Source organism: Osmerus mordax, chromosome 17, assembly GCF_038355195.1.
Source record: "Osmerus mordax isolate fOsmMor3 chromosome 17, fOsmMor3.pri, whole genome shotgun sequence".
Classification (NCBI taxonomy): Eukaryota; Metazoa; Chordata; class Actinopteri; order Osmeriformes; family Osmeridae; genus Osmerus; species Osmerus mordax.
Window position 1 is genome coordinate 9,487,838 of NC_090066.1, and position 27,101 is coordinate 9,514,938.

At 48.7% G+C, this 27,101-nt stretch overlaps 2 protein-coding genes across 2 annotated transcripts in view; both read left to right on the top strand.

Moving 5' to 3' along the window:
• The window catches only part of cped1 (cadherin-like and PC-esterase domain containing 1), a 37,220-nt gene extending 21,187 nt beyond the window's left edge, over nt 1-16,033 (top strand). Inside the window, 7 exon segments of the mRNA XM_067255013.1 lie at nt 7,920-8,037; nt 8,494-8,630; nt 10,312-10,532; nt 11,370-11,471; nt 11,722-11,809; nt 12,197-12,343; nt 13,649-16,033. Coding sequence (XP_067111114.1) covers nt 7,920-8,037; nt 8,494-8,630; nt 10,312-10,532; nt 11,370-11,471; nt 11,722-11,809; nt 12,197-12,343; nt 13,649-13,924 — 1,089 coding nt within the window. The 3' untranslated portion in view covers nt 13,925-16,033.
• A 992-nt stretch (nt 16,034-17,025) lies between these two features.
• Nucleotides 17,026-20,913, top strand: wnt16 (wingless-type MMTV integration site family, member 16). The gene is made up of 4 exons (XM_067254037.1): nt 17,026-17,120; nt 17,260-17,486; nt 19,086-19,372; nt 20,449-20,913. Exons 1-4 carry the CDS (start codon nt 17,026-17,028, stop codon nt 20,911-20,913), a joined length of 1,074 nt encoding a protein of 357 aa, XP_067110138.1.
• The last annotated feature ends 6,188 nt before the right edge of the window (nt 20,914-27,101 follow it).

Genomic DNA, 27,101 nt, shown 5'->3' on the forward strand with positions numbered 1-27,101 from the left:
ATGGCCTCTAGATCCACATATGAACCTAGAGAGGGGGCCTGCAGAGAGGAGAGGTGGAATGGAGAGGAGAGGGAGGGAGAAAAGGTGGAATGGGGAGGAGAGGAGAGAGAGAGGAGAGGTAGAGAGGAGAGAGAGGAGAGGTAGAATGGGAGGAGAGGAGAGAGAGAGGAGAGGTAGAGAGGAGAGGTAGAATGGGGATGATAGAGAGAGGAGAGAGTGTAGAGGGTGAGAGTGAGAGAGATAGAAGGGAGGGCAGGAAGGTAAGAGGAAGGGAGAGTTTTGGGTCTCATGAGCCTGCTTCAGATGAGAGGAGTGCGTTGTTAACCCCGCCCCCCCCCTCCCCCCCCCCCACAACACTAAATATTCCCCCCTTCTTCTTCCCCTCTGTTCCCTCTCTCCCTCTCTCCCTCGCGTATCGCATGGCCACGAAGGTGTCCTCCATTCCGGAATATTCCGGAAATAGGTAGATAGGACTGTGCAAGCTCTTGTCAGCGTGACGGGGGTGAGTCTCTGGGTGAGCTGTGCTTCTATGTTCCAGGCCATAGGAACATCGTGTCTGGGAAAGCTGTGAAAACAACTTTCATGTTATGATGTGTGAGGGGGGATTTTGTTGGCAGTAAAATAATAGGTTTGTACATTGCCCCCTGTGGCACACATTATCGCATAGAGAAACACACTCTCGTTACAGAGTGCATTGAACTGATACTTGGAAACAAACACACACACTCTGTACTTGGGAGCAGCTGAGTTGTGTTTGGCTGTGTGGTGTGTTGTTGAGGGCAATCACACTTCAGGTATCTATATGCTTATAATCACTCTCTTCCTGTTGTCCAGCACACGCACACACATAGACACACAGACACATACACAGACAGACAGACACACACACACACACACACACAGCCTGTGTCTGGCATGGTTCATCCAGAGGGGTCTATTGTGATCAGTGAGAGGTATGTCTTGGGAACCACCGGTTCTCCAGAATCAACCAGCACTTGGCCCGGTCTACGCTGGATCGTACTGGTTTTGAAACAAAAGCCCTGTAAACCATGGGACGTCTGTACATCTGTTTAGTGTGTGCATGCGTACGTGTGCGTGTGTGGATTCTGTCAAAACTCGAGAACAGCCTAAGACAAACACGTTGAGCCAGACGTACTTCATCACGGTCTCACTTGTCTCCATCCAGTTCTCTGCTGTAACCGCTAAAGCAGAAATTCCTCGTAATTATGACTGTTCAAGTTCAGTATATATTATTTTTTGTAAGCTTCTGCTACATCCGCCCCCCCCCCCCCACCCCCCCGTTCGTACACGCTCTAACCAGTACAAATTTCTGGTTGTTGAGGTCTTGGCCGGGGCGAGAGGAGGCTTGAGTGCCCCTGCGCTGCGCCAAGCAAAGCCTCCTTCTCACACGAGCATGAAGCAAGGGAAAAGGAGAAAATCTCCCCCCCCCCCTCCCTCGTTTGCTTGCGCCCGTTGACCGTGACTAAAGCGCGGCACAGTTTCTGCCGTGGAAAAACAAGCTGGGGCATCCGGGGCCCCCCGGATCTTAATAACAGATCGGACTCTCACACACACACACACACACACTCCATCCTGCCCCCCCCCCCCCTCCCCCCTCCCAGAGTCTGTTTTCACTGTGATTGCGTATACGATTAATGTAACTCGAGGCTTATGGAGCCCATATGAGCAGGTACTGTACTTACAGGATGCCTGCCATGTTGTCTCCGCTACAGTACGTAACCAAGGAGCTGGTGTCCCTGCACGCCACACTGGAAACGGTGGGAGGGCTTACTCCCCACATTGTAAAAGTCTTCGTTCGGGGGGGGGGGGGAGGGGGGGGGGGGGGGGGGAGAAGAGGGGGGCTGGAGAGGTTTCGGTCGACCAAGTTTTCCGTAGGGATGGCTCTGTTAAAAACCCACCAATCAGAGGTTAAGTGGTTCCTGCCGCTCTTGTTTTGCGGTGGGGGGTGAGAAGGGGTGAGGGGGGGGGGGCAATTATCCTCACATTCCACGAGCTTCAGCCAGGGCCGCGTCCCCCAGTCACTTCTGGTTCGGACGACAAGGTTGACACCGTCACTTAGATGCTATGTCACTCCTGAACGGAGAGGGAGAGATCTCTGATTGGCTACTGATGGGCTCTTCTAAATGAAATGTACCAAATCACCTTTTTTCCAATGCTGGTATTGTCATCTTCTCTTTCTCATCTTTTTGTCTCGTTCTTTCTTTCTCTCTATCTCTTTCACCCCTACCCCCTTCTCCCTATTCAATTGATCTTGCTTTTCCACTTCCAGTTCAACAACATCTGCTAACAACTGCTCGTCTAGTGTGCCTTCCAGGTCAGGCCAATTACTGACCTGGATCTGAATCCGAGGAACACATTCTCTCTCTCTCACTCGCTCTCTCTATCTCTCTCTCTCTCAATTATTTCAGCCTCGCACTCTTTCCATCTCTTCTCTGTTTGTCTCTCCATCCATCTCACTCACTCCGTCTCGGTCAATGTTTCCCCAATGCTAACGGCCCCATGCTAACGGCGCCATGCTATCGTTAGCCGCTCGCGCGCTGATGAGCTTAACACAGCGCTCTCCCCCCCTCTCTCTTCCGCCCCGGGGTCTCTCTCTCTCCCCGCGCCAGTTTGACGTCAGGCAGCCAAGACTGCGGTCCTCAAGTCGACCGACCGTATGGTTTAAACATCCTTGACGCGACCGCAGCGGTCGTTACTAACCCCTAGCGACCACGTCTGATGTGCTTCTAGCAGGCTGTAACGGGCTCTGTCTCCCGAATGGAAGACTCTCTCTCTCTCTCTCTCGCTCTCTCGCTCTCTCTCTCTCTCTCTCTCTCTCTCCCTCTCTCTCTCCCCCCCCCCCCAGGAAGTGGACAGGGGTAACTGCAGTCTTTTCACACAAACTGATGTCGTAGAGAAGCGAACTCTCAGCGAAACCGGGCAACGACATACATGGAATATACTAGACATATGTTCCTCTACTTTAAACAACCTTGGTTTGCAACCTTGGTTTGCAGCCTAAAGGCATGGAGCGTGATGTAGTGGCACACACATATTTGAATATAATAATACCTGGGCCAAAACCTTTGTGTGGTTCTGTCTGAACACACACACACACACACACACACTCAGTCTCAGGTCTATTTTTCAATAGAGTCTTTATATGACTCTCTACGAAAGAGGTCCTCTCGTCTTGTAACTGTCTAGTGCATTCCAGTGGGACGCACAGCAGCACTGTATCCACGTGTGTGTGTGCGAGTGTGTATCGAGTTGCGCCGGCCCTCTCTGTGGCCGTGGACACGTGTGCGGGGCCCCAGAGGGGGGAGAGAGGTGAGGCCCTGTCAGTTTCGACCTGTGTTCATTTCCTCCGCGTGTAATTGGGAACCTCTTATCTGACAGCCGGAGCCACTTCCACTTCAAAGCTTTATTGTACCGACGCCCTGTGACTGCGCGCGCGTGCGCGCGTGCGTCACGTCGTCTTTTGTGGACAACGTGTAATCTGTAGTAGGCGGAGGTCGCCCTCTCTTCTGGTCGAGGCAGTGTCGTCGCGTCTTGAGGGTGTTTACGTCATGCAGTGTAGCCTTTGCTCTGGTCATGTTCCCCATCACAACAGTCAGACGCTGCCTGTCAAACATGCTTGCATTCACCGTCTCATCGCTTCCCACATTTCGTTCGAGACGGCTGATAAATTGCAGCCATCTGCGAGTGATTGAGTGATGCATGTGCGTTCGTATGAACTCGTTGATTCGTTTTGCTGTAGTGTGCGCGCGTGTGTGTGTGTGCGCGCGTGCAAGTGTGTGTGTATTTGCAGGCGTGTCTGGTGGTGTTTTCCGCTAGCTTTGGGACAGGAACATCTCCACGCTTTTTCCTCTCAGATCACACTCGTGCGACAGACAATGGGGTTCCTCTCTTCATCTCTCCCTTTCCCTGTGGCCCTGGGGTTACAGTGACACACACACTTATGGACACAGGCTCACAGGGGGTTAATTGTCCAGGCTGTATTGTCTGGACTGTGACTGTAACGCTCTCAGTGAGCTTGTTTGGAGATCAGAATCATGCGAGGATGAATAATATACTTACATGGGACAAGCTCATATTATTTCGGAGCTGTTCTGAGTCAGTCTCCACTGTCTGTTTCATGCGCTCTGCTCTTTCTCTCCCTTTCAGTCTCGAACCTCTTCTCACGCTTGTGAGCAAAATCAGATATCCCCCCAAGAAATGTAACAACATTTCCCCAAGAGTTCCTAAAAGAAATCCGGTCAGCCCGTCGACATGATGTGAAATAAAGTTTCAAGGCCTCGCACTGCGGGAGAAAAGAAAACAATGCACAAGCCAGCTTCTCTCTCTCTCTCTCTCTCTCTCTCTCTCTCTCTCTCTCTCTCTCACCCACCCTCTCTCTCTGTCCCTCTCTCTTTTCCTTTCTGTCTCTCTTTTTCACTCTCTCTTCTTCTCTCTGTCTTGTTTCCTCGCTCTCCCTCTCTCTTTTTAGTTCTGGATGTCTCTCACCCTTTCTGTTACTTTCTCTGGGTGTCCAGTCTCCCTGGAGTCAGTCAGAGAGGAGCCTGTGGCCTTATAGAAGTTCAGCCACCTGCATGTCCGTCCTCCACAGGATTACACCCTATAGCATTTGACTTAATCCTATCACCGGGCAGATTACGCGAAATGCTCCTTTAACCTTAACTCCAACAGTATTGTCCAGCAGAGCCTGGACAGGAGATTACAGAGAAGGCTTAAAGTGGCTTCACACGGGACCAGGCCAGGGTTTAAGGATATCTGATCTGGATCAATTGAGTCAACAACCTTGCTTCTTGGAGACAAATTCAAACCAGCCAGTTTTCGCACACAGCACATGTTACTAAAGCACTACACGTGTGACATCCCACAAATTGCAGTTGTTGAAATGTTGTTTTTTTCCCCCCAGCAGATGGAGTTGACCTTGGGAAGTCAGTTGGGCTGAGCGACACTTGGTGCTAAACAACCAATTTTCATAACCTCGAGCTCCATCATCTTGACACGTTTCATTGACACACATTTTTTCCACAACTCCTTAGCATTTCACGTTGAGCAAGAGTTCTTTGGATTAAATCAGGAATCAAAATTTTTTAATGACTTTTATTACTCAAATGGACAAATAACAACCAGTGCCCCCCCCCCCCCTTCCCCTCCCCCTCTCTCCCCCCCCCTAAGAACCCTGGGATGGACTCTGGAGTGTTGTTTTCAACCAGTACAGTACAGACTCGAGTCCACAGTCTCAAAGCTTTATGTCTGTATCATACTGTGTAGGTTTCTGGGACTCGCAAATAACCACTGGAATGGGATTTCAGAAGGGGCAGAAATTCCGAGCTTTACAGTGTAAACTCCCCGAAGGACTTCTCCCCTCCTCAGTCCGTATATATTTTTCCTGCATGGTTTCCAGGGATACTCCAGCCTTCTTCAACAGCAGCCAGCCAGCCAACCCCCCAGAGAGATTGACCTGCAGGGGGGAGTAAGCAGGGTGTGTGTGTGTGTGTGTGTGTGTGGGGGGGGGGGGGGGTGGCTTTTAGCTGGCTTTATTTTATTCCTGATTAAGATAAATCACCAATGTAGCGAGGCAAGTTATTGTCAAAGGAGTGCTCTTAGGGGCTGTAAGGTATGTGTGAGTTTGCACGTGTGTATGTGTATGCGTGCATTTTCACATGCCTTGCACTTTTACCTTTTTGAGTTGAGTGGTGTGGAATGATCATTTTGTAATCCTCAAATCCCCCCCCCCTTCCCCCTTTCCCATCACCAGTGTTTACACCCCACACAGGAAAGATCAGATCCCCTCTGGTAAAACACAGCACAGCCCCCAGATTCCTGTCCTTTTGCCCCATTGTCCTGTTCCGAACAACTCATTTTTGATCTTTTAAACCTTTCCCTTGAGGTGAGCAGAGGAGGCCCCTGGGCGTAGATCAATCTAATCAGACCCGGTTCTGGTCCTGGAAGTCTGTATAATCAGACCCAGTCCTGGTCCTGGAAGTCTGTCTATTGAGTCGTGGAGGTGTGTGGACCGCAGACGTGTTTCAGTGCTCCAACAAAGCCAGGGAGCAGCTCCTTAACGAGGCTACCAGACTCAGCCACAAGCTGCTATGATCTCAAAAACCCTGTGGACGGATTACACACGCTTTGTGTGTTTGCGTGCGTGCGTCTGTGTTGGGGGGGGGGGGGGGGCTTAGCAAGTCATTTTACCAGGCTAAATTAGTTCTCTTTGATCAAGGTGGATTACTATACTGTTGGATTACTATACACACACACACACACTCACACACACACACACACACACACAGACTCACCAAGATTTCATCAGCGAGGCTTGATCAGGGACGGAAGGCTGGTGCTGTAGTCCTCGTCGGGGAACGAATTTCACGACGGGCGACAACCAAAATAGGACCTCAGCGAGTCTTTCACGGTCGGTGGTAGAGAGGGACCGAAAGAAAGAGAGAGAGAGTGGAAGAAGGAGCAGAGGGGAAGAGAGAGAGAGAGCGGCCGCCTCTCAGGTTCAGTTCTAATTATAAGCGGGGATCTTTATCCCCCTTTTCTTTTTTTTCTTTTTTTTTCGCGGCCGCGCGATTGAAAGAGCGGAGCGAGGGAGGAGATGATGAAAGGAGGCGGCGGGGCGGCCGGGCGGCACCCTTAGACCACCCGCCCCCCCGCGCCCCCCCGCCTTCCCCCGTCCCTGTGTTTGCGTGTGTACACTGTGCACAGGTACGAACAAGAAAATCCCTGTTAAGTTGTCTTGTGGCACTTTGTTGAGAGCTGTGCCGTCGTCGTGAGGAATGTGGTGTGGACGCGCGAAGCCCCTCGGAGGAAAGTACGGTGGGTGTGTGTGTGTGTGTGTGTGTGTGTGCGTGCGTGCGCGCGCGTGTGTGTGGGGCGCTGGCGAGCGTGTACATCCGTGTGAGGCCGACGAGAGATTGTGTGCGTGCTCGTCGTCGCGGAGCGTGCGTGCGTGCGCGTGCGTGCCGTGTGAGGTGCATATGTGTGTCATTAGGGAGTGCGAGCGTGTGTGTGTGTGCGCGTGATGTTCAGTCGCGGGGTTGGGGGGGGGGGGGGGGGCGGCGGCCTCTCTGTAGTCAGGGCCAGACGCGACGGCTCCCACGGGACCCCGGTTACACAGCCGCCCGCTGTCTGTCATTGGTCGGTCAGGTTTGTTTGACCCCTGACCCCTGACCTCTCACCTCCCGCCCGGGCTCACCAGCGGCGAGGGTCAGAGCGCCCGCCGCCATGAGCTTTGATAGGAGAAGAAAGGGGCGGGGAGGAGAAAAGAAAGGAAAAACGAAGTGAAAGAGGCCAAAAGGAGGGGGGAAGTCTCACGGTGACTCCAGTCTGTGACGCATCTCGTGACCTTTCTCAGAGAGCTGGCGCTGTAGACACGACTTTATATTCTGGTCTTGCAGAGAACAGACTCTCTCAGACACCTTGTGACATTGCCGGAAAGTAGTATTCGGGGCAGCTAGGGATTCGGGGGGGGCGGCGACAAGCAAAAAACGGACGGAAAGGAGGCCTGAGTATGAAGGGAAAAAGAGATGGGGGGGGGGGGGGAATGACTAGAAGTGAGGTATGGCGAGGAGGAGAGAGAGAAGGTGATGGGATGACTCAGCAGTCTGTGAGCCTGGTTCTCTGAAAGAGAGGAAAACCACCATCATTATCATCATCATCATCATCATCATCAACCTCTCATCTCAACACGCCGTCTCCCACCTTGCATATAGATGTCAAGTCTCTGGTCATAAATCTAGCCGGAACGGCGATTGGTGTAGCTGTGAATCCTGTGTGGTGGCACACAATGTATCAGAGATGACATCCACTCAACATGTCTCTTTGTGGCACACACACACACACTTCAGCATTCCAATATGACTGACCTCTTGTCTGCTTTTCTTCTCCCCGTGTCTCTGCAGGACTGCGGCCTGGTGGTGCAGCCCGGTCAACCCTGTGGACTGCAGCCCTTCCCTGGGCCGACGTGGCCAGGCGAGCCCCAGGCTTCATCTCGGCCCTGTGCTTCCGGGGACGTTCCAGGTGCACATCTCTCGGGGGGTTCCTTTAGCTGTTTCCAGAGCAGTTGTTGACACGGAGTCCTGCTGGGTGTGTGTGTGTTAGCCCACCAGGCGAAGCGGCTGGGGTTTAGCCGTGCTGACACACTCCGGGCCTTTGATTTAGATGCTGAGAGCGAGAGGTCAGGCCGGGTTGTAAAAACTCAATATCCCACCCCACAGGGAAGGAATAAATGTCAGCAGACGGTGTGTGTGTGTGTGTGTGTGGGGGGGAGCATGTGTGGAATGTGTGCGTTTTAGGAAAGTGAGTTACTACCGCCACTCTGGGGAAGTTTGAGAGTAAGAGTTGTTTTTAAAGTTTCCATTGTCTAGGGAGTGTTTGAGAGCGGGAGGAATGAGGTTTTTCGTTTCTTTCCGTCTGTCCTAATCCATCCATCGATCTCTGCTTCCCAACCCTCTGCCTCGCCTCGCCTCTCCCCAGGTCGCTGGGTGGTCCCCTGCCTCAGCTGTGCCGACAACCGCACCTGTGATTGGAGAGAGGTCGCCTGGCAACCAGAAGGCTGCTACCACCCTTTGTTGGACCGCCCCCAGCTGCAGGGCTGCATGACGGACAGGAAGGTGAGCCTATCACGGTGGCGGTCGTGGGATGCAGGGGTTAATGTGGATGTACGGTTGGTTGACAGATGCACCCCCTCTCCGGCCTTTTGGAGTCTTTATAAAAATACGAATGATTTTCATGGTAGCGTAATTGTGCCGTTGTTAAAGAAAGAATTGAGACTCGGAACTTTGTGGCCTGGTGTGGCGTAACGTTAGCCTCGAGCTCTAGCTCACTCAAGCTCCACTGCTCCACAACCAGCCAGTGTACCTGCTCTGCCAGGTGAACGGTTAGCTTGTCGGCTAACAGTAAGAAAGAAAGCAATGCTGGATTCTAGCTGTGAAGAACGGATCTAGCCGTAGCTAGTGAGGGAGGGTTAATATGTTCCAACTGCGTGAGACCTGGTGTGTGTGTGTGTGTTGGAAATAGACTGCGTAAGATCCAATGTAAATGATCTAGGAGCCAGCTGTACTGTACAAGCTGCCAATATTGTGCTTGGTCAGCAAAGATGTGGGTAATGGTGTGTGTTAAAGGACTACATTAACCAACATGCATCTGGCCCAAAGATGGGTTGCAGAAATAAACTGTGTTTAATATTGGCTCATGTTCGTGCTTCCAGCAAGCAGAGGTAAAATGACATCTTTCTTTTCGGTTTACTCTGTATCCCTCCCTCCCTCTATTTTTCACCCTTTCTCTTTTTCTCCCTCCTGGCTTCTGGAAATGTGTTCTGTTGCTTCTTACTCAGAACCATAAGCGGTGTTTAGTCTCAGCAGCTCCTGGTACAAAGCAGCTCCTGGTACAAAGCCTTCTGGGATCTGCAGTGCCATTACCCCACTGCACAGTGGAGGACATGGGGCCTGGGGAACTACGGGTTTTAGGATGACTGGGCACCACACTCCGTCGGGTCAAGTAGGGCTTTAACTAAAGCGCAACATGTTATGGACCCTTGGAGTGTGAGGGATTTGCGCCCCCCCCCCCCCCTCCCATTCTCTCACATCGCCACGTCTGTTCAAAACGGTTTTTGGCCCTGTTTGACTTGAACAGGAGTTCTCGCCTTGAAATGCACTTTCTTGTTGTGCTATGCTGGCTAGCCCTGTGTGCGACAGACAGAGAGAGAGAGAGAGAGAGAGAGAGAGAGGGAGAGAGAGAGAGAGGGAGAGGGGGAGAGAGGGGAGAGAGGGGAGAGAGACTCACTTATGGTCCATCCTAACACCAGTGGGGAGAGAGAGCTGTCGCTACACCGTCACCTATTGGCTGAACCGGGTGCCTGAATAAGGAAAGCAAAACAAAGACGTGACATCACTGGGCTCTCCGAGCCTGTCAGCCACGCTTTAGCTGAAGAGTTCTAATCAAGTCCCCAGTTGGCGGTTTGGCACCAAACCTTCAAGCCACACAAGGAAGAAGTTACGGCCAGAACCAGTCAAAATTGTTGGCTTTCAACTCGTCCAATACATTCATCCGGGCCCTTCAATCCAGGACCTGCGCTTCTCGGAAAACCCGAGTTGTGGAGTTACATCACCTCCTCTAGACTCCAGAAAGGATTTTACTGGTCTTTCTTTTCAGATCAATCAAAGTTGTAGTAGCAGCAATGCACTACGTTTTTGTCTTTTGTTCTGTTTCGGGTGCTGTCGCCCCTCTAGTTAAGGTAGAGGCTGCTCATCAGGATAAACTCTCACTGTCCCACCCCCCACCCCCCACACCCAGGTGCTGTTCATCGGCGACTCCACCAACCGGGGCATGATGTACTTCCTGATGGAGAGGGTCAACGGCAGCCTGGAGGACTGGGGCAAGGCCCACGACACACTGGTGTACTCCAACCTGAACCAGGGCCGCACGCACCTCAGCTACTCCTACTACCCCCAGTTCTGGCTGGAGAGGAGCCTCCGGCCCACCTTCCAGAGGGCCCTGGAGCAGCTCATACACAGGTGAGGTTTTTTTTTACCTATACCCAGGATGGCACCCCAAACATGGCCCAAACATATTAGAATCATGTGTCGGTGTGTTCCTGTGCGTGTCTGTTCCTGTGTGTGTGTGATCCTGTGTGTTTGTGTGTGTGTGTCACTATGTGTGTCTGTTCCTGTGTGTGTGTGATCCTGTGTGTTTGTGATCCTGTGTGTTTGTGTGTGTGTGTCACTATGTGTGTGTGTTCCTGTGTGTGTGTGATCCTGTGTGTTTGTGTGTGTGTGTCACTATGTGTGTGTGTTCCTGTGTGTGTGTGATCCTGCGTGTGTGTGTTCCTGTGGGTGCACTTCTACATATGTGGTGTCTAAAGGAGATATGAGGGCTACCATCTGCTAGCGACGTGCCGCAGCAAACACACACACACACACATGCACGCTCCCTCTCATGGAGGAGGGGGTCTAAACGTCAGCCTGGGCTCAGTGTGTGTTAAGACTCATGTCAGGAAGTGATGTACCACAGCGTGGCCTCCCAACCACTGACCTCACAGCACCTCAGATGTGGTCACAGACAGACACATGGGGTGTGTGTGTGTTTGTATGTGCACCATTTGCACTAAGCTTCCCAGCTGTCTATTAAATTGAACTATGACTGCTTAACTGGTGCCGTTCAGCTGGCTTCCCTCTGAAAACATGGCACTCAAGTGTGTGTGTGTGTGTGTTAATTCATGCATTCATGAATTAAATTAATGTTGGGGGATTAGATTCATTAACTTGTGGCTTGTAGGTTATGTTTCTGTGTTTCATACGTCAGTGTTGTGCGCACCGTCATGTTTTTGACCTCCCCACTGTTCAAAACCAAAGGTCGCGACCCCTGGACAACTCCCAGAGGACTGTGCTGGTAGCCGGCGGAGTCCAGTGGATGAACACCAACCACCTGAAGATCATCAGGGAGGTGCTGGAGAGGTGCGCACGAACACACACACAAAACGACCCAACACATCAACAAGAAATGAAACAAAATGAAAAATACACACACATAGAACAACACACACAAAGAACAAAGAAAACACACAAGGATGGAACGCGCGCCGACACACACGGCCTGTCTGAAACCATCGATCCCTCTCTCACTCAATAAATTGTCTGTCCTCATCCCTTTCCTCCATTTCTTCCCTTTCATGCTCCCACCCCCTCCCTCTCTCCGTCTCTCCAGAGAGGGCCTCCAGGACATCGTGGTGGTGGTGAAGTCCCTGGGCATGGGCTTCCATCTGCCAGTGGACGGCATACGCTCTCTCTCGCTGGTGAGTGTGTTCCCCCCCCCCCCCCCACCCCCCCCCTCGCCAGGAATGTCCGCACACACACACACTCGCTTTCACAGTAAGCACTGGGAGCCGTGTGTATTTATCTGAAACATTAGCGGGTAATAATCCACGACCTCCCAGCTCAGCTGACCTCTCAAACGGCAGCGATGGCGCACGTTCAACGACAGCAGCCAGGACCATGTTTCGGGCCAAGGTCCGACCATTTATTTGTAATTTTTTTCCGGAACCGTCCCGAGACCCCCGATGACGACAGCGCTCTGATGGATTTCGACCACTTTTTTGCTCCTCTCGTTCACTGACGGCTGTTACGTTCTTGTTTCCCCCCTCCCCCCTTCCCCCCTACCCCCCCCCCCCCGGACCTTTCAGACGGGCGTGCAGAAGCTCCACCACGAGAACGCTGACATCGTCGCCACTGCGAAGCGCTGCGGGTTCGAGGTCATCGACACCTTTGGCATCACGGCAGGCCGCTACAAAGAGTTCCTGCAGGGGCGCTGCGCGTGTCATTTCCATGAGGTAACTCCCCCCCCCCCCCCCCCCACACACACACACACACACACTTTATCTAACTCCCAATTTAGACTCTAATATTACAGTGTGATTCCATCTGCCCCGTTCCCCCATCCACTTCAAACCATGACCCGGTATTTTCATGTACTTGTAGCATGCCGTCTAATTTGACACAAACTGTCAGTGCTGACTGCTGAAAGCCTGCCTGTCCACAGAGTAGTCAGCCAGACCCCTGAGAGGAATGTCCCTCTGTGACCACCATCCTTTCAGCGATAACCTCGTTAGGGATGCATACTATTTCTGGAAGCGTGCGCTCCACCAGCTTTACTAGCAGGGCCCTTGTCCTGAGGCTTTTAGACGCAGTGGATCACGAAGCAGAGGGGAAATGGTCTCTTGTTGTCTTGCTGATTGAGCGACATCCACCCCTCCCTTCCCCAACAACTCGCACACCCTCTCAGCATCCTGTGAAAGAGCAAACCTCCTCTACCGCCCACCGCACACCACCCCACCCTTCTCCTGCGAGTCCCAGAATATTTTGAAAAGGGACCCCCTTGCACCACCCCCCCCCCCCCCACACACCCTCAACTTCCTGTGAAAGAGCAGCCTCCTTGTTTTTTATTCAGCTATAAAATTGGCCTCGGCATGGGTTAATGAGTAATTAGCAATTAGGCTGCCTTTTATTGGACCATAAAGCGCACGTTGGTAGCAGCTGGGCCCGGGGACTTGTGTGTGAAGTGGCTTTTTGAGTTTTTGATTGTGCATGTGTTTGCATGATTGTGTGTGAATGTGTGTGTCCGCATGGGCGTGTGTTTGTGTGTGTGTGTGTGTGTGTGTAAAATGAGGGTGGCGTCTGCCTCGTTCCTCTCCCATCCCAGTTCATATGGCTTTTAAATGACAACAGGAGGTGGCACGGAGAAGCCAGGAGAGAGAATGTGCAACAAATAAAATAATGCCTAACTGGAGCTCTGAGGAACATCCAAAACTGTCAATGATTGACACCGCCATGTAACCCATTGTGAAGGGAGGCTTGTTGGATAGGGATTAGATTAATGTGGTGTGGTTTCCTCAATGGGTTTTCCGCTTTAGAGCCTAGCCTAGCCCAGGGCTGTTAACTGCAATCCCCAGTCTGTCTGGTGTGGAGGTACATGTGAGGAGATGTGTGTACTGTAGATGTGTGTAGCAGAGTGTAGATGTGTATATATATGTGTGTAGTAGTGGCTTGATGTATATAGATGTGTGTAGCAGTGGCTTGATGTATATAGATGTATGTAGCAGTAGAGGTGACATCATGCTTCTATCTGATGATCCAAGGTGGAGAAGCTCTCGTTCTCCAAGGCTCCCCAGCACCGCAAGATGAAGATCCTCCGACTCGCCACCGACAGCGGAACTGGGACAAGTGGAACCGTAACCAGCGGAAGTGTAACCAGTGGAACCAGTGGAACCGGGCTTGCCGAGCGTCCCAACCTGCAGGACCAGGACCAGTGGGCGGGGTCTAACTCCTTGTCCTATCACGTGCGAGGGGAGGTGAACCAGGTGTACTCTGAGATTCTGCTGAGCAGACTGTGCCCGAGAGACAGAGGGAACTAGGCACTCACCCTGGCACACACGTGTGTGTGTGTGCGTGCGAGCATGAGCGTGCGCGTGCACGTGAGCCTTTGCGTACATATTCATACGAGTTCATTTTCAAAGACTACAAGTTCATTCCGTCCAGGAAGTGTCCGTGTAACAGGAGAGCTGACTGGTCAGTCACAAGACAGAACCATCGCCCTCTGCCACATACACCAACTCTGATTGGCCCACGGGGGCAGACACCCTGTCATGTGCCGTCCACGTACAGGTGGGAAGGGTTGAACAGCTGGCTGGAGCGAGGGATGGCAGACACACTGCCGACAGATGAGTTGAGCAACCGGAACGGAACAGGGAGAGATTCTTCGGTCTTAAATGAAAACCACCTTCCTTTACCAGCACAAACCGACGTCGAGAAAAGAACTTGCATTGCGGCTCAGCTGAGAGTGAAACAGTTGAGAGTGAGGCCAAAAAAAACAAAAGATGCACTCCTGTCATGTTGGATTTTTGATGATGTGTGTGCTTCAGGACAGGAAGAGTCCATTGTTTTTGAAGACTTAATACCTCAGTCATCCACTCTGTCTGGATACCACAAATGTGTTCTATGCCAAAGATAATGTAGGACAGATTTATTCACGCTCCCTTGAAGGTCTTATGTATGATACAAGTATATATTTCTCTCTATTTTTCTACAGATGTTTATTCGTGCCTATTTCATAGTAATGTTTACATGTTCATGAAGAACTTGTGGAATGTTATAAACTGTATTTATATGGCTCTCTGCAAAGATCCCTGGATCAAGAACACCAAGCTTGATGAATTGTTATTGCTAGTCACACACACAGACACACATGCAAACAATAATGGAAACAATCTTCAGAGCCCTGTTCTAGAAGAATATGATAACAAGATATGATATTCAATGTTCGTTAACTGAATTTGTCATTCTCAATGAAGGCTTGAAACTGGATTGCGTTTGGTTCAGATTTTGAAGAATGATGCGTTACTTTTACGATCGATAAACTTTTTCTCTGTGAATTGCACAATTTCTTTAACATCTGTTTTATTTGTTCTGGTGTTATTCCATTTGACTATCCAATATAGAAATCAATGTATTCTCACATAAAAATATATATATTTTCGTAATTTATTGTTTGATTCCTTAAATCATGTTGTTTGAAAAAAAATATGTGTACAAACATAAGGTTGGAAGAGTAACCGTATAGCCTACTAATGTTTCTCCCTCACCTCTCAGTTAGGATTTTTTTTTTTCCCGCAGTATGCGAGTTGACTTTTCAAGAATGAAACTGGACACCACTATTTTGCTGATAGTAGATCAATGCACATATAAGTCAATTGTTTTATTACATTACGTTTCGCAATGTAGACGAACTGCTTTGAAACCAAAATGAAAAGCAATATATTTTCATATGGAAGGCAGTGTAGCATGTACTTTTGCAGATAAGTAATTTGCTCAACTTTGTCCAGTGTCCAGTAGTCCTATAATGTTTCAATTACAAAATAAGATAAGAACTAGAGGCTACCAATGTGACTTCATGTAACATTACACTTGAACTTGGTTTTGAATCCAAAGGACATGGCAACCATATCTAGTTATCTACAAGCCTTTACTCTTGCATTATTACGTTAAATTTTTTATTATTTTATTATTTTAAAACATTATTTGTTGATTATTGACCCAGTAGATATTTCTGTTCAAAGTGACATTTAACTTAAGGTCTGCGTATTACCGTGACTGGTAGGCCTATAGTTCATATAACTTAACTGATCAAAGCAGCCCTTCAAGGCTACATCATACAGTTTTATGTGATTCCACAGCGTGCGTAAAGCTGCTTTGACGAGCCAATAAATATTGTAAAGCTATTTGAAAAGGCGGTTTTATTTCCACGTGATTACTACAGATGGCTATTCTGGACTTCTCTTTTTGTAAAGACGACGTTAAAGATCTTGAAAAAGAAATGATTCGTCATTCTTGTTCTCAACTTTTATGTCAATTTTGATACATTTTTGCCTGTTGTTCCATCTCGGGTAATATTAAAAGCCTGTGGAGTTTGTGACATTTCTGCCGGCCGAGGTAGCCCTCACCTTGCCTACCCTTGCTGCTTTCAGTTCGGTAAAATACATTATCCACACTCACAACCTGCCTTGTAGTTAGCCTTGTCTATAGAGCACAAAATCGATGGTAATTTTTTTTTGTATCTTTTAGGGGGGAAATGCTTTGAAATTATGTGAATAATTTGTTCAAAGACATTTTCGTTTTACAGTTATGAAAAGTCATCAGTTAGTCAAATAAAATAAAAATGCTCTTATAGGTTTATTTTTTGGTTTATGCCTAAGAGCTGGCCATTTCTATTATTTATTTATTCTATTGAATCAATGTCTCTCAAAAACTAAAACAATAATTGATAAGAAACTTGGGATAAAGTCACATCAAATGTATTTGTATCTGACTGTATTCGTGACAAAGCCTATGAGAGAGAATCGGTTAAAGATATAGGCATAAAACATGTTCTAAGAAAGCACCAATGATCATGTCTTGGCTTGCGTCCTGAGATGGATACTGTTTCAAAGAGATCCTTCCACGAGAAGTGTTCTCACTTTGTTCCTCCCGCACTTCCCCGCATGCCAACCATTTAGCAGAGTTCCTGTCGCTCACACTGCGCCTTTTTCAGCTCAGTTTTTTTTCTGCGAGCGCCTGTCCAATTAGCGTATAGGATAGTCGCGTCTGCAGAATATAAATCTATAGACGCGCCAATCGGAGCTGGGGAACGCACCGCACCGTGACCAGATAGAGTAGGCTAAATTGCTTTACTCCGGGATAAAATAGTTTGTCAGCGGACAAGGACAAACGCACAGGACCTTCTACACCAAAATAAATCAGGCCCTATAGAGGACGTTCGTTTTCGAGGCGCGTGTCAATCCATGGATGCCCCCGTATAATTGCTTGTCATTTTTTCACCAAATTGAGGATTTTTTTTAATCCTGCTGGCTCCAAGCCTTTGCAACTGGACTAGTATGAGACAGAGCCGCGCGGGGAGAAAGAGCTCTATGGACATATCCAATGCGCGGACACACCAACGGCTTCTGTAGATGAGGTGGCCATGGAGAGAAGGGGCGGCTGCGGAGTACACCACATCAGCTTTCTGTCTCTCCTGCTCTTCTCCCTGTATCCTCTATGCTGCCGAGCCAGCTGGATGTAAGTATACCACCCTTTAGGCTACAGGCATTAGAGTTTCACGGTGATTATCTTGAAATGTTGTCCATATGAACCGTCTCAGTTATATCACGCAATGGAAACTATTTAAAAGTCAATAACAGACTATTGTTGTGTTCAGGTGGTTGGGATTAACGTCGGTGGGAGTACCGGAGAAACTTGGCTGTGCAAATCTTCCTTTGACCCACAAACAGAAGGACCTGTGTAAGAGGAAACCTTACCTGCTACCAAGCATCAAGGACGGTGCGCGCCTGGGCATCACCGAGTGCCAGACGCAGTTCAAGCACGAGCGGTGGAACTGTTCGACCACCAAGGAGCTCTCTGTCTTCGGCTACGAGTTAACCAGCGGTAAGACCTGGCTAATTTTATTAAAACAATAGGCTACTTTGTGGTCCAAATGCAGGGTTTGCGAAATCACATTAAGTCTTGTGCGCTTCGATATCAAATCAAATCAAATTTGTATAGCCCTTTTTACACGCAAGCATGTCACAGAGGGATATGATTGACTTCAAAGTCAATTCTGATTCCGTTTCAGACATAACGGTTTGCCTATTATTTAGGAAACGACGAAGTTTTATGAGGCTACTTATTTACTCATATTCATACAATTATATTTACTAAATGTTTTTATGTGCCTTGTATGTATTTTACCCATTGCGGCCATTTAAAGTATTTTGTATTTTGTTGAAGTGCTGCATAAAAACAATCCCTCGAGTGGATTTGAGTGCGTTAAGATAGAGGCACGTCTTCTATTTTCCATTACTCCTTTCTCGTGGTCGAGTCATGATAATATTTCATGTTAGTCAGAGGAGGTGATTTGATTTGCCGCCCAGCTGGGTCCCCCGCTGCCTGTAGGCAAGGGAATACCGCTGTGCGCACATCTGCTTCGGTTTAACCGTCTCAACGCTACTTCTCCACGGTCAAGTGTTTGTCTTTGAACAGAGGGCTCCGGCACTCCCTGGTCTTAAACCTTGCGGGATTATCCCAATTATGGGATCCACGGTCGACCTGTAATATAAGACACAGTTTCTTTGTTTTAGAGACTCTTGGATTCCCGAGATAGGAATCAGTGCATGGTTCAGCCATTAAGCAAATCTTTCACATGAAACTCATTCCTTTTCCCCATACTCTGTCACATTCCATCAGTCAACCTTTTACTTAATACCAACAAAAGAACTCGCAATTATATTATGAATTATTGTGAAAGTAATTGACAGCAGTGCATTTCAATCCGGATTTTTTTTTATTTTTTTATATTGTAATATAATAAGTCGTTTTGGAGTAGGCTCCAGTAAAGCAACATGTTGTTTTCATCAATCTGATCATTCTCAAGCATTCTATTATTTTGATTATTTTTCTTCTTTATAGTTTTTCTTTCTATATTCATTCCATAAATGTTTTGTGTTCTTTGTATGACATTATTGCGGTTAGGTTTAAAAAAATACATATATACACACAGTCACATAGTTTTCTTTACCCACAATAACCATAGACCCAGGGGGAACATGTTCCAGCCACTTCAAGGTTTCCTGAGCCACTTTCTCAGGGCTCCAGTGAGTGTGATGAGTGGTGTCGCAGAGGGCCTGTCCGCACCTCACCCATGACCCTGTGATGTGTAACCCAGCACCCTCTCCCCTCCCTTCATGGGGAAGAACCTTGGTCGGGTTCCCATGGGGGCTAGGTGTCACTTTTAGGGTCTGAAATCCAAACTTTCCCAACAAGAAAAACGTTATCATATTTTGGAACGTTGTATCCTGTCCTTTGAAATATTTACTCTCGGCCTCTTAGAACGTTTATTCACTCAAAGTAAAGATTGTAAATTGCCTGAATAACCTAAAAAACAGCACTAATGTCTGCCATGCGAAAGCTTACCGTATACAAGATGATCTTATTCGGCCATTGTCACACGTTTGCCCCTGCTGACCTTTGATTTCATTGGCCGGGCAGGTACGAAGGAAACAGCCTTCATCTACGCCGTGATGGCGGCGGGGCTGGTCCACGCCGTGACGCGCTCCTGCAGCGCTGGCAACATGACGGAGTGCGGCTGCGACGCCAGCCTGCAGGGCACGGGTTCTCCCACCGAGGGCTGGCACTGGGGGGGCTGCTCGGACCACGCGCAGTACGGGACCTGGTTCAGCAGGAAGTTCATTGACAACGCCGTCCATAACGTGTCGGCCAAGTGGGGCGACGCGCTACTCACCATGAACCAGCACAACAGTGAGGCCGGGCGACAGGTGAGGGGGGGGGGGGCGGATGCACATGGAAACGTGTACCCACACACACACACAAACACACACTCTCTGATGTGTGGGGTGTTTGATAAGGTTGGATTCAAACACTTCAGTGTGGGGCAGTTTGCTAAATACAAAGTAGATTCCAAAGCGAAAAGAGTGTGCGTCTGCATGCATGCAGACAGATGGATGGAGGGATGAGGAAGGAGCGAGCGCAAATAAAATGTGACAGATACTCATCCTCTTTCATTTGGCGCTTAATGGGTGAGGCATGATAGCGTGACTAATGTGTGTTCACCGCTACTGAGACACAAGCTCCTCTTTCACACACCACCGGCAGGAAGAGTCACACAGACTCACACACACTCTCGCCCTGTAGACAGCAGCACTGACCCGGGTCGACATCACCCACCCACACACACACACGCACGCACGCACGCGTGCACACACACGCATAAAGACAAGCGCACATAGGCTAGACACAATGGTGGCATTGTAGTTGCTGACTATGTCACTCAAACGTATCCCTCACACACCACACACACACACACACACATGTCCCATTCGAGGTGGAGACTTAGTGGAAGTATTGGGGGTGGGGGGGTGTTGCAACATGATGGTTCGTGGGTTATACTCCTTTGAGGTCATCCAGAGATCATTCTTTAGTCCTAAGGTTTGTGGTTGGGGGGAAGGGGGGGTCCTTTTCTCTTCATCTCTCTACCTCTCTCCCCCTCTTTCTCTCCCCCACTTTCCCTCTCCCTCTTGACACTGGGAAAGCCACAGATGGGCAGTGAGTCCAGGGCTGAGGACATAGGGGACTCTATTGGGTCAGAGACAGAGTCCTCTCATGGAGTTGTGTCCCAGCGATGGGTCCGTCTAAACGTCGTTAGTTTTGCGGTAGCCCTCAACAGTGACTGTCCTTCTCTCCCCCCCCCCCCCCTCACAAAAACGGTCCCTAGAAACGTCCGCTCCTCCGAAACAAGCGGTGAAACAAATCTGATGGACAGAGCGTATCTCCTAAGCCCTGCTTTCTCCCCCTCTCCCTCCCTCCCTCCCTCCCGACCCTGCTTGTCTTTCAGGCCGTCGCCAAGACGATGTCCACCGACTGCCGGTGTCACGGCGTGTCGGGCTCGTGCGCCGTCAAGACGTGCTGGCGCACCATGGCGCCGTTCGAGCGCGTGGGCAACTTCCTGAAGGAGAGTTACGAGGGGAGCGTGCAGGTGCTGGACCGCTCCAAGCGGAAAGTCCGCCGGAAGGAGAAGGAGCAGCGGCGCCTGCCCATCGGGAGGGACGAGCTCATCTTCCTCAACAAGTCGCCCAACTACTGCGTGGAGGACCGGCGCTGGGGCGTGGCGGGCACCAGGGGGCGCCGCTGCAACCGCACCTCGGCCGGGCCGGACGGCTGCAACCTGCTGTGCTGCGGCCGCGGCTACAACACGCACGTGGTGCGCCACGTGGAGCGCTGCGAGTGCAAGTTCGTGTGGTGCTGCTACGTGCGCTGTCGGCGGTGCGAGAGCATGAACGACATGCACACCTGTAAATGAGTGCGTGTGTGGGGGGGGAAGGGGGGAGGGCAAGGGAGGGGGGGGCGGATAAGATTCACACACACAATTACACATCGGTGTCTTGCGCTCACGCATGCCAACGCACCCACACACACACACAATTGTACGTCTCCTTACTCCTCCAGTGTGAGACTGGGAGACTTCCCATCATGCCCTTCTTCCAGTGGATGGAGGAGGGTGCGAGGGGGTGGCTGACAGCCCCACAAACTGTCCACCGGGGATGCCAGTATCACCCCTGCCCAGGGCTCGAGTGGGAACCTTTGTCGGCCGGGGAGTCTAATGGCCAAAACCAGCGCATCCCCACCAGGGGCTGAGCCAAACGTTGTAAACATTCGGGGCTTAGCGTGAACCTAAGACCTAGTCAAGGTTTTGATGTGAGCTGAAATCGGAACTATACAGGAATGCAAGGGCGCGTAGCGTGCGAGCAAGATTTTTTGCATTCATTTCAGTGCAAAATAGTTTTCTGAGCTTTATGTAATATAAACATTACGTTGGACGCATAGTTATATTTGCCGGAAATGAAAACCTACATTTCGACCTGAAAGATTTGGGGCTTTTGAGATTACATATTTGACCCACACATTGGCGATCTGCCGGCCCAATATCTGAGCGGGCAGAGCGGCCCACTGGGAATTCTCCCGATTCTCGCGATGGCCACACCGAGACAGCTAACATTTGTGAAGTTCTGTATAACCAGGGACAACCCATCTCCCCCTGACCAATGAAGGGTTAGATTGTAGTAAGTTTCCAGTTAGACGGGAGAAATGCAAAAACAATCACAACCAAATCTGAACTTCCCCTTGCAGTGACTGGACTAGAAACCTTGTTCAGTGATGAACATTTTAAGCCCATACCATATCACAGGAGAGCAAAGGGAACAGGCTGCCTTTTAGACCCACACAACCACACTGTGGAACCACACTGCGTCTAAGCGGGACTCCAGTAAGAACCATGTAGCAAAACCACAGAAAAGTAGTTTCTGGTTTTTTTCTGTAGTTTTTTTAATTTTTTATTACAGAAAGCAGAAAAACAATACTTGTTTCATCCTCGATTGTGTTCCTAGCAGCAGAAAGTTAGTGTGTGTTTGTACGTGAGGACCAGATTGAGCTTCCTAAAATGGCTTTGCCAGGTCAGCTTTTCGCCTCAGGTCGAGCACTCATCTAGAGGGACTTCAAAGAGAAGCGGTCGACCAAACCGCAAACCAAACGTCCATATCGACTCCCTAAAGCTGTTGTTTCTTTACGTTTGTCAGTGCTGTATGGCAGACATTAAAATGGGGCCCATTTTAATGTCTGGCTGGTATGTTTCCAATGCTTTATTAGAAGATATGTACTGCTTTTGCCAGGTTTTAGTCATCTTGGATAGCAATGTCTGTTTGTGCTGGAGTAGAAACTGATATTTGGATGCATGTAGTTTCAATGAATTCTGTCCACAATTCTGTCCACATTTGAAATAACAAACAAATGTAACTTTTGGGGAATAAAATTGGCCAATGTTGTACATTTATGAAAAAAAGATTGTGTCAAAACAACTTTGACAATGTCGAAAGTATGATATTTGGGGCAGGATGTAGTTCAAATAGTTTTTAAACTGAAATTAAGTCTAATGTTAGTGTGTTTGTACAAATTTTATATTTTGTAAATATTAAATTATACTGTACCTCAAAACCAGAACATTTTCAAGCCAGTCATTTAAGTTAAAGTCTGTGTTCTATATCGCGAGACACATTGTTTTGTTATTTCTTTGCTGTTAAGCATGTCTCCTATGTGGGTGTTTGTGTATAACTTGTTGAATCCAAAGCCCTGCTATAAATGAAGGAATGCATCAATGGAATGAAGCAGTTTGTTCTCACTAGACCCATTGGCACACTGCTGGAGTTGCTACTCTCTTTTCTCCAACATTCCTCTTGCTCTGTCTAAGAATTTAAACTCTTCCTTCTTTACCACTCTGTCTACAATCTGTTTCCCACCCTCCACTGCTCTCTCTCTCTCTCTCTCTCCATCTATTTTCTGTGTTTTAATCCTCTCTGTCTACTGACTCTTTCTCTCTCTCTTTTCCCCTCTCTCTCTCTCTCTCTCTCTCTCAGGTTCCCTTCACTGTCTCTTCCGTCCTCCATGCGTCTCTCTCTCTCCAACTCACTCCTGAATAAGAAGGGGCTGTGCTCTGTGAGAAGTGGCGACGCTGTGTTAAATACCGGGAGTGCTTCCTCGTAAAGAGAGCCTTTAAAATCGCTAACGACACTGACCTCTTAATTCCTCTGGACAGACCTGATTTATTGATAAGGAGGCCAGAATCCAGTAAGACAAGATGGTGAGTGTGTGTGTGTATGTCAGTGCTGTCAGCTCAACTCTCATCTAATTGCTTCACACCGTCATTGCACATCACCAGTTCCAGGAAATGCAGCACAAGAATTCCCAGAAAACCTGAGAGGTTTGAGCTTTTAAGGACGGTTCCGATGTCATAGATGTGACATTTGGACTCGAATTGACTCACCAAATGTCTCAAAGCATAATGTTAATTTGGTGTTGGGGGCACCCCTCACATTAGAATGATAATCAATTTGCAACATCTTCCTTCAAAAACTGACCACAGCAGTCAAACACAGTGAAATATAGACACAAGCGGGACATTTTGAAATGGTTTAATTCCTAAGCACACAACTTTATTTTTCCATGGTTGACATTTGCATGGAATTGCCCTTAAATGCCAGGAATTCAGTCATACCTCCTATGGACCAATCAGAACCATTGTAGACACATTTTGGTTTCCTCCCTAAAAAAAGCTTTGCCCCTCCAGTTTGACACAAGCACGCTAGGAACACAGCACACGCTCGCCTGCTTGTGAGTTGATTCTAACAGCGAGGGCGAGCTACGTTGAGCCTTGTAAGCTGCCAGTCAGCGGCCACAGATGAAAGCCAGGCCTCTGAACAGGAGATCACATCTCTAAGAGCAGACAGACCGGCAGACAGGCAGGCAGACCGGCATGCAGGCACATAGACAGGCATACAGACAGGCACACAGACAGACAAGCACACAAACAAAAACAATACTGCAGTATACCCAACACTGGCTTTGTTTAGTAGAGCTGAAATCAAAGCCCACCATCCACTGTCTGTTTCTCCCAGGAAGAGGGTTTCTAAAGATCCTTGAGCAATCCCTCATCAGTCAAAGAGTCAGGTGGCTGAGCGGTTAGGGAGTCGGGCTAGTAATCTGAAGGTTACCGGTTCGATTCCCGGCTCTTCCAAATGACGTTGTGTCCTTGGGCAAGGCACTTCACCCTACTTGCCTCGGGGCGAATGTCCCTGTACTTACTGTAAGTCGCTCTGGATAAGAGCGTCTGCTAAATGACTTAATGTAATGTTAATGTAATGTAAACAAAGCGAGAACTCACTGTGCTCTGTCCAGAACCACAGTCGGACAACCGCGTAGCGGTAGCTATATTCATGTTTTCTTGGTATATATTTCAGAGTTTGGTTGCATAGGACTAGAAGGCTGTGCATCTTAGCGTGCAGTCTGACAGACTGTGCCAAGAATCCTCTTCCTGTCAGGGCTCTTGTCCCTTGTCCCCTTGAAGTGACCAACATCTCACAGAGTAGCCAGAGCCCCTGCCAGTTAGCATTGGTTCAACCCGTAGGAGTGTGGCCCCGGACGGACTCCTTAGAGTCTGTGCCCTTTGACCCCGAGGCAAAGATGCACGCCTTTCATCACTATCGCTTCAAGCTGCCAACACATTAGAAAACACCTTTGCAGGGGAGACCATTAAATATGTTTAGTTCTTGATGTCCACAGTCCTTATCTCCTCGTCCCCCATCTCCCTAGTCTTACTATGTTCCCTTCTTCTCCTTTCCCTCACATAATCATTATCAGTGCTCTGTCTCCCTTGGAAGACATGTGAACAGGTGTTTGGATTAGCAGCCCCAACTCAATACTTTGCTGGCCTCTTGTGGTGAAAGGTACAGGGGCCCTTTTTACTGCAGCATGTGCCAGTGCCCCAGTATAAATCTGCTGTGCCTGTGCCCCAGCAGTAAAATATAAAGTTTGAGTTTTAACAATGTATTTTATTAATCAGGAAAAAAACCGCAGTATTCCAATCAACGCTTGTAAAATCAAAGCAGTTTAACCGAAAACACAAACCGATGCCCGCAGAATTCCATGACTGAGACTTCCCGACGTTGGAGCTTCGCGCCAGTAAAGGTGGTCTCGCCAAGGGTAGTTTACTTCAAACCGATTTCATCAGGACTGGAAGACGTTATCAGAAGATAGCTAGCTATGGATAGATTTTGTGGAGAGCCACGCTCATGGAAAGCTTCGGATAAACTCCAACAGCCTCTGCGCCACTGACCATTTCACGGCGGACAGTTTTAACATGGACCAGAGACCATCCACCGCCACCAGCAGTTCATCACTCATTTCTGTGTGCTTGTTATAATTATACTAGATAACTTTTCCAGAGGTATCTCTGCTATAATTAGTGCAAACCGCTAACTTGATATTAAGATACTCGGTGTAGAATGATGGTATTTTGGTGAAATGGTAGCTAATGTGCTAGAGTTGGAGAGCTCACTGTCTGCTGTCTCTGCTGTAAATGTTTACTCCTGTGTTACAGCTCAGGGGAATATTCCATTTATATGCATCTGTATGATTCACTCATAGAACAAATACATTCTAATTCTATACTGTTTTGTTCGGCTTGACGTGGCGTCCATTATCTGGGTCGTAGGTAGCTTACTTGAGAGAGGCGGCGCCTTCCAGCGAGGTGGCCGAGCTTCAGCTCCTTCAGGCGACACGCCCCCCCAGTCTCGAACAGAGAAGACTGCAGATTTTCTTACGATTTCGAAGCCTAATTTAACATACTTGTCAGTGTTTTTTTTCATTCGAATTTGGATGGGTAGTTAATAACACATTATTCTGTGGTGTGGTGAACTTGAAAATCGTTTTTAATTCCACTTTACAGGATCTTTAATCTAAGGTTCCCCTTCGTTCTTTTGGTGAGAAGTCTCAGGAGCTAGCTACTTACCCGGCGTCATGGAGCCGACCAGTTAAATAGTTATTTAGCACTAGCGTTGCTAACTGCATATGGAGAAATTATTTGTTTGTTGTTGTTGATTTTGTGAATTATTTCGAACCTCCCCCCCCCCGGTCTGACATGAAACAACCCCCCCTCCCCGCCACAAATAGCTTTCTAATCTGTGGGAAACACTGCATCTGGCTAGGCTGGCCATAGGTACCTTCTCAGTGTGTCACATGGTTACTTATCAACAGTAGGGTTTTCCTGGATCAAAATTACGTTGAGGTAATTTTTTCGCGCACGCGAAATATTGTCCCGCACCGCTTTAAGGTGTATCTCAAGGAAACACCAGATTGTAATGCTGGACAAAGGAGCAGCTCCAGCGTTCATGTGTCGGGGCAGGGCCAAGGTCCTGGCCCCCCTCCCTGGACCCAGTGACTCTGAAGAGGAGGAGTGGACCCCTCGCATGGAGAGACCCCCTCCAGGTAAGGATACTGCTGTTAGAGTACTGTAGTAGTACTGTAGTAATACTAATCCTACACCACTGCAGTATTGTTACTCCTATAGAGTGTGTCCACATACAGTTAGTTACAATAGTACGCCAGAGACCTGGGCATCTCCTTTCACTACCTCTGGAACAACAAGAGCTCCACCAGAGGTACCTCCTGTTAGTGTCCTCCTCTCCTTTTCTCCTCTCTCGTCTCCTCTGACATATCTCCTCTCTTCTTATGTCTTCTCCTCTGTCTTTTCTCTTACGTCTCCTCCTCTCTCCTCTTCCACCTCCGCTTCTCTCTCTTCCCTAATTCCTCCCTTCTCTTCTCCATTTCCCTCTCTCTAAAGGAAGATTGGAGGGACTTGTAACATTGAGCCACACAAATCACTGACAGGAGATGTTCTTAACCTACAATATTATTGACCTTAACTGCATTCATATCCCTTGTGTTATCTTCGGGTCATTCTGACCCATCAGTCATTGTGACCCACCGTCGTATTGCGACAACTTTAGAGATACCGCATACAAAAACAAAGTGAAGCATTTTCTTTTAACCGTCGGGGTGTCTCAGACGCCCCACATTGCGAAGGTTAAAAGAAAATTATTTTTATTTGTTTTTGTATTGGGTAAAATTGGGTAAACACAACGATGGTTCATTATGAACCTT